This window comes from Rhipicephalus microplus, unplaced genomic scaffold (genome assembly GCF_043290135.1).
Source record: "Rhipicephalus microplus isolate Deutch F79 unplaced genomic scaffold, USDA_Rmic scaffold_18, whole genome shotgun sequence".
Classification (NCBI taxonomy): Eukaryota; Metazoa; Arthropoda; class Arachnida; order Ixodida; family Ixodidae; genus Rhipicephalus; species Rhipicephalus microplus.
In genome coordinates, this window is record NW_027464591.1 from 10,245,699 (window position 1) to 10,258,951 (window position 13,253).

At 47.2% G+C, this 13,253-nt stretch overlaps 1 protein-coding gene across 1 annotated transcript in view; it reads right to left on the minus strand.

Moving 5' to 3' along the window:
- LOC119178595 (facilitated trehalose transporter Tret1-like) overlaps nt 1–12,740 on the minus strand; it is a 36,100-nt gene extending 23,360 nt beyond the window's left edge. Inside the window, exons 1-3 of the mRNA XM_075883645.1 lie at nt 12,434–12,740; nt 11,054–11,277; nt 1,526–1,815 (exon numbers count right to left, since the gene is read on the minus strand). Of these exons, the coding sequence (XP_075739760.1) occupies nt 1,526–1,815; nt 11,054–11,277; nt 12,434–12,740 (821 nt within the window). The remainder of the gene's footprint in view (nt 1–1,525; nt 1,816–11,053; nt 11,278–12,433) is intronic.
- Between the last annotated feature and the right edge of the window lie 513 nt (nt 12,741–13,253).

The following is a 13,253-nucleotide window of genomic DNA, read 5'->3' on the forward strand; positions in this document are numbered from 1 at the left end:
CTCTGACATAGTTCGTGTGGTGCGCATGATGCCTTATTTTGCGCGTTCATAAAAGAACCTTTTCCTGTGTTTTTTATTTGTGCTACAGCGATTGCTTTATCATTGGTGAACTGTTTGCGTGTAACACTTGACTATTAGTGTCCTTTTCTATAGCTTTAGCTGCTTCGTTTTTGTTTCGTTTTTACAATAACTTTACACCATTGAGACGATGCTCGTTTTTGTTTGTGAAGGAGGAATATTGCTACCTACTTCTAGTACTGGGTCGTATGCCAAGGCGAAGACTCACACCACTAAAAAAAGAAGTGCCCGCTTGCCCCAGTTCTGGCGAGCGAGCCCAACCAACGCGTTTGGTAAGAGCCCTGTTGCTCCGAACTCAATACACTTTCTCTAGACACCTGGAGCGTCGTGACAATATGTATACTTTTTTTAGGGGCGAAGCTCCTTAAAGCGGCACCCGTTCATCCCTCGTCGTAGTCGTAGTGTGTAACCAGTCTTACATTTTGACCTGTAAAGTGGTGCCGGTGGGAGATTTCTCCTTTGCGTTGTTGAACAATAAAAAATTCGTAGCGTGCGCGTTAACTAAAAGCCGGATTCTCCTGTCTCTCATTCCCAATCAGCAGCCATTGGCATGTACGTTGAGCACTATCTGACAAGAAAGGGTTGCTACGTTATATTCGCTGGGCGTAACCTCCTTCGTTTTAGAAAGGTTTAGCGAGCGTTGGGACGCAGTGTCATGAATACAGTGAACTAGTATATACCATGAAGTCGAGGTGGTTAAAGGTGGGAAGTAGACCCGATGCGCAAGCCGTACGAAAGTGTGCGTGTGCCACCTCTAGTTTAGTCCTTGGAATGTCCGCTGTATGGTGGTGCTTCTATATCGGGAATATATGATGAAAATATGCGAGATGGTGGTACTTGGAGTGTTGAATAGAAGGACGAACAGACACACAGAGATATGCATGGACGGACTCACGGATGGCTGCACCGACGGATGGACGCATGGACGGACGCAGGGGCGGATGCATGGACGAACGCAGGGACGGACGCACAGGTGGACGTGTGGACGCACGAACAGACGCACGTACAGACGGCCGAATGGACGCACGGACGGTCACACAGACGGACGCATGGACGGACGGAAGCAAGAACAAATGGACGGACGGATGCTTCGCCCAAAGCTCCATCATTCACTCTGTAGATATGCTGCCATTTTTTAAAACTTCGACCTCCCTCCTCCCACTCACTTTGACCTCTTCAATGTCCCGGGCCTTGTGAGACTAAATTGGTACTGCGTCCTGCTCGCTGAGCTGAGTTGGAGTGAGACCCCTGCAGTGAAGGAAGCGGTTGGAGCGACGTGACCAGTATTATGCCAAAATCACCGTCATGAGCCATGCGCGGAAGAGCCTGAAAACGCTCACACATCCTACGTTATGGCATAAAACAATGAGTAGTCAAAAAACACATGTTAGTGTGTTCACAGAATTCGATTTTGACCAGTCCAATGTCCACAGCACAGCTTCCCTACCTTACGTCACTGGGCCACAGGCGGCTGGAAGTAGAGGCTGGCTTACGCTCCTCGGCTCCTTTTTTCTTCCTCTCGCGCAGGTCGGGTGGAGGATCGAGACCGTACAGGCGCATCACGGACGTGTCGGCGTCCAGTGAAAGGTGCTTGGACATCAGCCACCGCGGATTCTCGATCACATAGCGCTGCAAAGCCAGCATGGGAACCGAGGCCATCGCGCAGCCGACCGCCTGTTGCTGCCATGCGAAGCCAGCCATGGCGTACGCACACAGCATGCCCACACTTGTCGACACCTACATGCCACAAACATCGCAAGCACTGTCAAGACAAATTGATTTTAATTGTTTACAGTTTATTTTCTAATTTTGTATGCGATCCACGCATGAGCTGATTTTATTTATGTTGCAAATAGCTGAGTGTTATTATATACAATTGGCTCTGAATCTGTTTTAACGGCTGCACATGCTTCTCATTATAGCACTAGAATATCTTGGTTCTATAAAACTTCGAAAAAGTCCCTAAAATGTGGTTTCCCTCCGATTCATCCAACTTCAACATTGAACATTTTGTTTGAATATGTATAGTTTATACTACATCCACTCAAATGGTAGAGCCTCAGACTCGTAATTTGAAGGTTGTGGGTTTAGATACCACTTACGGTAAAGGTAATTTGCCAATTTACACCATCATTGTCACACTAAAACTAAATATAACAATGAATCTTCTACATTCTCTCTTTGGGCTAATCATCTGTTCGATTCATTTCATTGTAGCCACCCTACCAATAACAGTGTGCAATAGATGGAAACACTTGGACAGGTTGCTCACTTTGGGAAGCGATTGGTTCACACTGAGCTTTATAGGGCTTGTCCACAAAGCAGCTATCTATGGGAGAGATCACAAAATGTGCTATTCGCAAGGAGCAGATGGCGATGACAGGAAGGAAAATTTGTATTTTGGCTTGATCACCAACGAATACTACAACCCATAAGTAGAATAACACTGACCTGGTTATAGGTACCCCTGGGTAATGATTCATTCATTCATCATCTGAAAAGAAGGCTTACTAATCAGCACGCAGCTGCAAGAGTGTAGCAATCACTCCTAGGAACATTTTACAAAGCAATTCAGTGTTAGCACACATAGCGCAGTGGTGTAGACATTCAGCTACAGTTGGCTGACTGCAGACGGCGAAAGAGCGCTGAGAAAAACCAGGCGTTAATCGCGAATGTTTTCTCCTGAACTTCCCGCCGTTTTCCGAGGACCAACAGTACGCATTGTTGCGCCGAAAATCGTGTCACAGCTTTCCATATTATTATATTATTATTATTAATATTATTATTATTATTATTATTATTATTATTATTATTATTATTATTATTATTATTATTATTAATATCATTGTTGTTGTTGTTGTTGTTGTTGTTGTTGTCGTTGTTTTTGAGCAAGCCAAGAAAGCGGGTGGTAGCTCGAAATGTACGCAGGCAGGCCGTGATTGTGGTGCTCGAGTGCCAATTTCGTGCCTTCGTCTCATCGCGGTGATAATTTAGACCGTCATATTAACGTCTTTTTACATTATAATTGCCCCCCATCGAAAAATATGAACCCATCCTGGCAATCTAACAGGTGGGAACAAGCTGCTTGAAGTACGGCTTGAGGTGGTCTACGTGGACGTTATCACGTCCACGCTGACGATAGTCGCTCGGTGGCTTGAGAGGTACGATGGCGTAGTTCACGGGCTATGCACACTCAACCACGCGGTAGGGACCATAATAATTGGAGAGTAACTTGGGCGTTAAAACAGGAGTGCAGGATGGTACATGGAGCCAACAAGTGCCCCTGAACGAACCTTGCTGCAGGAGGATGGTCGTCGTCGTGGGTGTCTTTCTGGCGCAATGTCTTCTGGCTCATTATTGCAATGTCTGTAGATAGTGGAGACCGCGACAGAGCATAATCATCGGTATGCTTGCGACCGGAACAATATATAGCGCTGATGTCATAATTTTCAAGCCGAAGAGCTCAACGGGAAAGGTGTCCCGATATATCCTTGAGCGAAGACAACCGGCATACTGCGTTGCGATCAGTTACTACATCAAAAGTACGGCCATAAAGATGAGGGCGGAACTTGACGAGAACCCAAACGATCGCCAGGCCTTCTTTCTCGGTGACACTATACTGTTGGACTTCGCCTTGGTCAAAGTTCTGCTCGCGTATGCGATGACATACTCGCCGAATCCAGAATTTTGTTGCGCAAGGACCGAACCGATGGTGTGGACCTCACTAGCCAGCCATAGGATCGTAGTGACGCAATATTGTTGCTGCAGTGAGGACACATCGAACGGTAGAGAAGGTGGGACAGCGCTTGGAAGACCGCGACGAAATATCGGTGGCGCTGCTTAAACGTTGGGTGAGAGGCGCAAAGAAGAGGCGAAAATGCACACGAACCGGCGAAAGAAGGAGTATAACCCTATGAAGCTTACCTGCTTCACAGTCGTTGGTGCGGGGAAGTAGGCTAGAGCAGGTAATTTAGCTGGGTCTGGATGTATACTGTGCTTGGATACGACGTGACCGAGAATCGTAGGTGGCATCATTCTTCATTATTATTATTATTATTATTATTATTATTAATATTATTATTATTATTATTATTATTATTATTATTATTATTTGATTTTAATGGCTTAGCGCAAAAATTACAAGTCAATGCCGTATATGTTACTGCATAAAGCGAAATTAGTTGTCATGGCATATTTTTCAAAGCTAGATTTCTTCATACTTTACCAAGCATTTTCCTGTTGTTGTGGGCCGCCATACTATTCAGATGCTGCGGTAAAAAAAGCACGACAGAATAGCTCGAAAAAAAAAATTGGCCCGAATCTACACGTTACACAGTAATTGTCGTCCAGACGCAAGACGTCTTGCGTCTGGAGAGAGTGATCAAAAACGTTTATTTGATGTTCTGCGCAAGAAAATCGCTGAATGGTATTCTGAAGGCGCTGCGTTAGAGTGCCTCGAGCGTGTAACGGAGGTGAACAAGCGCATCTAGGCACGTTAAACACCAGCGCCATCTGGCAGTTATCTTCGAAAACGTAGGCATGCGCGACCGCGCAGAAAGATGCGCGCCAGTCACGGAGGTGATAAGGTGTAGAATGGAAAGCGACGGGCAGGTGCCACCACCGTGCCGTCGTAGCAAAACGTTGGAAACACCTTCTTGATCATCGCGTTGCACTGTTAGCGCAGCGCGATAAACGCTACAGTCCTTAGAGTATTTTGTGTGTGTCCTCTTCTAGTATAAAGTCAGACATACAAAACATAGACATGTTGTAATAGTGCCTCAAATATGCGCAATATTTGATTTTTAATTGACAATCGCACAACTATAAACGCTAAACCTTGAGCAATATTGGTGGGCGCAGCGGATGGGGTTGGCCGTTCGGTGCCGTTTGAGGTATCGTTAGGGCGGACAAATAGTGTTAAGGTTGAAGGAAGAAAGACGGTCGCTCATGGCATCCCACCGCTGCCACCAGTTGTAAAGTGGACGAAGGAAGTTGCAGGTGATGGCATCCCACCGCTGTCACCAGTTGTAAGGGATGGGAAAGAAGGAGGGTCGCTGATGGAACGGAGGAGGATACGAGAAACAAAACATGGGTTTATGTCACTATTTACACATATTTACAGAAAGGAAAAGGTTAGTGGTTTCACAAACCACGAGCGTGGTGGTTGAACGATACATAGTTCAGAGCGACGTCCAGCACTCTGTCGCGTCGTTTTATGCCCTGTCAGGCTCCTCCTCTCCGAGTCGAACACCAATCACGCACACACAGGTGAGGGGGGCGAGCATGCACGGTCCACGTGAACACTGCACTGTGGTGGCGCCAGCAGGGCTCTTCCTCGTCGTGTGTGTGCCGCTACTCGAGAGTTCCCACGATCCTGGCAGCATACTTCAAAGGGTCCGCCGATTTTGTTCGCTCAATTAGCGGGGTGATTTGCGGTGGCCGTCGGTCTCCTCCAGGAAGATGCTGGCTTTGTTGGCCTCTCTCGAATGGTTAACAGCGTCTTGGCGACACGACGTCTCGTCCTCCGGCTAGCACGTACAATGCCTGACGAGCATAGGCAGTCGGCCGGTCGGCTTGGTGATTGGGGATCAAAAGGGAGCGCCGCTCCTCTGTCAGCTCCGGCGCCGGCCACGCCAGCCCTCCTGTCGCCCGACGAGTCGACGAGGCCATCAGTCACGCTGCTGCCTGAAGGGACGACAAAGGCGTCCGCACTTGAAGGACGGGAACTCGCCTCTGCCCGCCGCCTGGTCTGGATAATCGCTCAAATACCCGACAGCGTCCGTCAGACAGGGCGCCGACGGGATTGAGAGACGAATCTCCAGGCCAAACCTAACAATAGACAAATGTACAGACAGACAGACAGACAGACCAAATTTTTTTCGTCGAAGGTCCCCAAGAAAGACTATCGTCTTTAAAAAAGATCAGCATATCCCACGTACCTTAATTGATGTTATGCGAAGCAAGCGAATGGAAGGTGACTGTGTTGTGATTTTTATATTCAGCAAAACATTACGAAGTGGCGTTAAATATAAGTACGCACACACATACGTAAGATAGCCACATAATATTTATACTAGCACTTCTTCACTGTTTCACAAGGATGCCAACAGCTACTTGGATATTACCAACACCACAAGCGGTCAGCTGATATGAACGCTGGTGCTTGCGCTGGTGCTCGCGAGGATGGTAGCCCTGAACAGTGCTACATAAATCAACGTCAGCAGTTTGCACATAATTACAATTGGCATTAACCGGACATGACGGTTAAAGCATAAGAGTATATATAGGATGATTATAAAATTAGATAGCCAAAATTGTCGTCTCATGTACATTACGCTACATTTAAAAATATTGCTACGATACTGAGGGGTCGTTTGCTGGAAGCCGTCCCCAACATACGCGTCCCGCATTGAACGCATACCACCACGCCAGCGGTTTTGTCGAGAAGAAGCTGATGATCCCTCGTAGTAGCGCTGCTAGGGGCGACGCCTTTTACCACAGAATCGAGCCACATGTCCACGAAAACCGCAGTTATAGCACACAGGAGCCTCACGCACGTCGCCAAACCTTCCACGAGGCATCATGTGCCCATGATCGTCCCACGAAGACAGCATTGTAGGTGGTTGGCGGGAGGCGTTCTGGAAACCACGGCGATGATGTAAGTTGTCGGTTGGGGGCTCTGGTGCTCTTGATTGGGGCACATCATATAGCGTGGCATCAACGGCAGCACACATTGCATCGTATGGCGGGGAGGTGTTGATAGCAGGTGCTCTCGGCGGGTTGACAGCATCACGTCGTCCAAGTTCTTCGCGTACGATTTGCCTGATCATTGAGGCAAGATCACAGGAGGATGTTGGAGGAACGTCGACACTTGCAACGGTGGTGACGTTGGCAAGTCTACCAAATTTGGGAGTGATGCGCCTAGCCTTCAGGGTCTCAAACGTGCGGCAGTGTTGTATTACGTCCGCTACAGACGCCAAGGTGTCCTTGCCGATGAGGAAATTGCAGACATCCTCAGCAACCCCTTTGAGGAGATGCCCTACCTTGTCATCTTCTTTCATGCGTGGGTCTACAGACTTGCACAATTTTAGAATCTCTTCAATGTACGTTGTGCATGTTTCACCGGGGACTTGAGCACGCTGCATCAAAGTTTGCTCAGCGCGCTTCTTCTTCATCGATGGGTCCCCGAAGCAGCTCGCTATTTCTTTCTCAAACGCTTCCCAGGTCGTTAGTGTTTCTTCGTGGTTTTCAAACCACACCAACGCTGTCCCTTGAAGAAACAATCCGACGTTGGACAACCGGGAGGCCGCGTCCAAACAATTGTATTTACTCACAAGGTTGAAGTGTTTCAGACATTCGTCGACGTCTTCTCCGACCCTCCCAGAGAAGCTTCGTGGTACTATGTGTCGGGGCCACGTAGCGCCAGACGAAGAGTGCGTGGTGTCGCCGTCAGCAATCGGATCCATAGAGAGCGGTGAGACCAGCCAGTCGGCGGCTTCGGCGTAGTTCTTGAGGTAGCGCTTCCGTGATCGTTCGCCTGGGATCGCTCCGCTGTACCCCGCACCTTCCACCAATCTTGTTACGGTGAGATGCCTTTATTTACAGGAGATGATGAATGCGAGAGTCCAGGTATGATGATGATGATGATGATCCTTGATACTCTGGCGCACACCCACAAAGGGGGATTGGCCAAGAACCGGGTGGCAGGATCTTAACTAAAAGGCTAATGGTTTTTCAAACACAACGTAATTTTGGGCTGAAAAAAAAATATAGAAAGAAAAGCCGAAAATCGAAAAAGGAGTATATCTGAGCAGGGAGCGGTGCAGGCTATCAGATGCGATTGGAGACAGAGGTAATGGTGGGTCTAAAATGATTATATATATATATATATATATATATATATATATATATATATATATATATATATATAAGCAGATTAACATGGCAATCGCTTTGTTTCAATTATGTATTCAAATACGGCAGAGCAGACGTCCCTGTGGCTATAACCGAATTTAATGCTGCCAAACGACAAAATTACTGCCTCATTTAATTCTAATCCCAATTTTTCAAGTGGAGCTACCAGGTATCTTTTCCGCTGATGAGAATATCGGCGACAGAACAAAAAGAAGTGAGCTATCGTTTCCATTTCTTCGCAAGTCTGACATAAAGGTGACGCCTTTAGACCAACTTTATGCAAATAATAATTCAGTTGCGGAATTCTGCAACGCAATCTTGTAAAAGTAACTTCCAAGTGCCGTGTTGCACACCACTGTCTATTCCAGCAGCATCTTAGATGTGCAAAATCTCGATATTTATCCAATGAGTAGCAGTCGTATTCATGCAAACAGAGGTTTCTAAACCTTATTGCTGTCGCGTAAGCCGTATCAGGCAAAATCGGGATAAGGGGACCGCTAAGAGATACTGTGGCTAGTGCATCCGCCATCTCAATGAGATATACGCCACGATGGCCTGGTACCCATAAGAGCTGCAGTTTTTTCAAGTTTGTCGGTATGAGTTGTCGAAACATGTGCATAAGTGTTAAGTTGGCTCCTGAAGACAGAGCAGCACATACTGAAAAAGAATCTGTAATTACGACTGCTTCCGATTCGCCCAAAGGAAGTTTCCGTAGTGCCAGTACAATAGAAAATAATTCTGCTATGAATATTGGTGTGTAATCTGGGAGTCTAACCGAAAAGGACCAGTCAAGGGAACGTGAGAAGATACCTACCCCAGCCTTTTCATTTGATACGGATGCATCAGTCGCAATTATGTTGTTCATGTTCACATGTGCCAAGTAATCCTGCAGCCGATCATTTAAATATTGAAATGGCATTTGCTTTGCGTTAGAGGGATAAATATTCGCAAATTCTATCTTAAGATCTAAATTAACGTTTCTTGTTGAGAAAATATGTTTGATTTTGACGTTCATTGGTTCTAGCAGCGCTTGAACAAACAAGATCTGTGGGCAGTGGAATCGTGACCACCAAGTCCAGGTATCTGGCCGATCACCGCTCGTGCCAACCTCGTTCTCCTCTTCTTCCACACGACCCCTCAGTATCGTAGCAATATAGTTCCAAGACCTCGCTTGGCTCTGTGGTATAATACTTGATTGCCACGCTGAATGCTAAGCTCTGATTCCTGGTGATATCCTTGCATTTAATCTTTGCATTTGTTAAGTCCATGCTAACGACATCGGCTTTTAATTGATGCTCATGCCTTAAAACTACCCTTGTGTGTTCTCGCAGTTCCTTGGTAGATATAACTGTCAATCTCCTGTGGCACGTACCTGCATACCAGTGGCACATACCCGCCCCTGGGTATGTGCCACTGTCTGAATGAAAGCGTTTGACGACCTACGCGACGGGATTGCCATTTTTCATGCCATGACCAGTGAGTCGTATTCGTCAAACCATCTTACCCTCCCATACTAATTTCAGTTTACGCCAAGGGGGTGATCACGAGATCACCCAGACATAGGCGGATAGATAGATAGATAGATAGATAGATAGATAGATAGATAGATAGATAGATAGATGCTCAAAGAGCCTGCAGTATGCAAAGAAAGGCATCGCATGTTATTTGCTTGAGATGAAAAAACATGAGAACTATCGTAAAGTCGCTAGACCTTCGGTCGAAGGGAGCGTGTCACGCCGAATTCCTTAGTGCGCTTGTGTACTTGCCACATCCTGTTTTTAATAACAAAGGAATTCTCAGCGAACTTCGGCGACTTTCAGCGAATATTTAGCTCTATAGCCGCTTAGGTGTGGGTGCTCTCGTCGTCACCCCCTTAACTTAGCGTGCACCAAAATTAGCATGGGAGGGTAACATGGTTTGACAAATATGACGCGCTAGTCAAGACATGTGTAATGCCCCTATCCCGTCGCGTACGTCGTCAAACACTTCCCGCCAGACAGTGGCATAAACCTACTGGCGGGTGTGTGCCGCTGGTATGCAGGTGTGTGCCACAGGTGATTGGCACTTAATATCTACCCAGCAACGATGAGAACACACATGGGTACTTTCAACGCGTGCGCGTTAAGCAATACCCGACATCGGTAGTGTCGATTCAACGAAGGGATACAATAAACGTCAGTGTTAAGAAAAACCTGACATTGGCAGCATTGACCCCCCGACGAACGCAAATAATAAATTTCAGTATCCCAGCAGGAATCGAACCCAAGCAGTCTGCGTGATAGTCAAGCATTTTAGTATAAAGCTACGCCAGGTCTCGGAACTACTTTTGAAATAGACGCTAATCTTCTCGAAACTTCAATAGTGGTTGCAGTGCTGCCTAACCAATTTTATGTGCTCCTTTTATACAGCCGTCACGTCGGGTTAACGTCAATTGTGGTTAGGTGCCATGCGCTGAAGTTGATTTATGTAGCAGTGTCCAGGGCCAGCATCTTTACGAGCATCAGAAATTAGAAAATGGCAGTTTTTGTTACCTCATTATGCGTGTCTTTTAGGAGCGAAGCTCCTTAACGCGTGGGCTGTGCGTCCCCTGTATGTAGCCACCTCTCGTGGCTACATACAGGGGACTACATACAGTGGCTACATATAGTGGCTAGCGTAGTATTACGCTAGCCACCGCCCGATCTAAAGGGTACAGCCATATCCATCCGTCCATCCGTCCGTCCGTCCGTCCATCCATCCATCCATCCGTCCGTTCGTCCGTCCGTCCGTCCGTCCGTCCGTCCAAAAGATGCAAGATGTTATAAACTAGACGGCGGTACGTGTAGTTGATTATGAAAGATGCGAGGTGTTATAAAATAGGAATGATGCCACATATGGCGCGTGTCATCGTTCGATATAGTGCGGCGACGTACGCTAGTGGGAGCGTTGCAATAAAATCGAGTGGGCAAAATGTACGGAGGATTCATGGTTTACCAGGTTTACCTCCGGAGCTTCGCCCACTCATCATCATTCACTTCGTGGATATGGCGGCATTTTTTTATATAGCTGGTATGATACAAACCTCAACGAGGCCTCCGTAGAGTGTTCTCTTGGCTGGAGGAGCAACGTCAGTGACGTAAAGGCAGACGCAGTTGGTCATGACGCCCACGCAAATGCCGATGGCCACACGGCTGACGACTATCATGCTGACCCTGTTCGCCAGCATCAAGGACACCCAGAAGCTAGTTAGGCCACCCGAACTCAGCAGCAGGGTCCTTCGGTGGCCCGCAAGGTGCAGCAGAATTCCTTCATTGCCAACAAGCATAAATTAAAAACCAACGTGAAAAATACATATTCCCGCCACAAATCACTGAATGCATGATGAGCAATACACAACAGGGAGAATTTTACGAGAATAGCTTGTAGGCCTCATGCGTTTATCGAAAAAGAAAAGTCGGCGAGAAAACATATATACGTAATCGGCAATGTTCATTCACGTAGAATTCAATGCGTTGAAGACATGTCAACACCAACGGCAGAGCGCTTTGTTGCACCCATCACAGCAAGCGTATAATGTCGAATACTGCAGATTGACACATAGCATAATGCTTTCGGGTGTTGGAGATTATAGGCGAATGTTGGTTTCACAGTTATAAGTGGCAAAAAAGTCACCTCACTACTGCATGACCCAACGTGACTCTCGACACGACATCGTGGGCATGCAGCCTTGCGAGAGCGCACAAACGAACGCTATAAAATGCGTGTAGTACCGCAACACCTGGCGTCATAACAACTGATTCTCTAAATTAGGGGTCTCAATCACGTGACCCATGGGCCGCATGCGGCTCACGACACCTCCCAGCAGTCAGGCCTGCACACCACTTCGTGCCATATATCTTTAAAAGATTTTCTCAGAAAGCATCTAGGTGAGCTCCACAGATATAATAGCCGTCAGTATTATCTTTTACAAACAATCCTATGTAGCCCCTATGAGTCAAGACACAACCGAAAAAAAAAAGAAACTGTGTATTTAGAATTGACATCTGCAGATTAGCGTTGCTATTTCCCCCGAAGAGTGCAAGGTGTAAGTTATCCTCAGAAATGAATATACTTAACACGTCAACCATGAAAGTCTTCATGGTCTCGGCATTTACAGGAGAGTAAGGTTCCTGACTAACTTACTTGCGGAGGCACAGACCACCAAGCGTAGAATAGAACGCAGAGAGAGTAGAACAAAACAATAGTATTTATTTGCCCTGTAGTTAGCCCATACGTGGCTCCCAAAGGTTCATCGGGGAGCCCTGCACAATAACCACTAGGGCCCCTTAAATTTCAGCTGTGCACTGCCATCACGCGCAACATGAGAATATGTTGCAACGACTATCTGGAAAACCGTTATCACGATGGCATCACTGCTATGCCTATATACCAGACAAGATATCTACAACTGAAACTCGCGTACCAGAGACAAGAGCGCCAACGGTGGCACCCAGGAAGAGGCTGTCGGGGATCCAGCGATTTTCGGGTGGGCTGGATGGTTCGTCGCGCCAGAAGCGGCGCTCGATGGAGGGCATGGCGGCCGAGGCGTTGCCGAGAGCCATACCGGCGGCCAACGTGCCTGAGAGAGCCATCAGCATGGCACGCACATGGTGACCACAGGGCCTGAAGCTGTCCATTTGGCTAAACGGTGTAGCACCTTTTACCGGATGCTTCAGCTTCTGCAGCACTTGCATGGCCGTGTTGAACGGTGGCGACGACAGTGCATCCATGGAATGACTCATCAGCGTCGACCCCTGTGCGTGCTGCCGTGGTGCCAGGGATGTGTGTCTTGTCTTCGACGGCCTGCAATTAATGAGAAAAAAAACGTGGCTCATCCCTCTTTCTGGGAATTGGTACAATGCGAAAGTGAAACGTGTTCTCGTAGAGGTATTTGAGCGTCTATTCCGCATTGTTTCAGCCCAAGGGCGAAAAATGTATGTTACAGGAACTAAATGCATTATGTCACACGAAGAACGGCAAAAAGATATAAACTTGTTGTGCCCACCCCAAGCATAAAGCACGCACAAAATGAGCGTAGACAGGATGAGCGTGGACAAACAACTGTCAAAGCTAGACACTTGAAGCGCGCTGGCCAAACTGGAAGACGCATGAAATGAGCGCGCAGGTATGCACAGGACGAGTGCGAACTGTCACAATACATACTTTTTCGCCTATGAGCAGCATGCTCTTTTCGTAACGCGGCCGCGGCAACGAGCGAACTGACGTTCGTGTTCTCTTTAGCT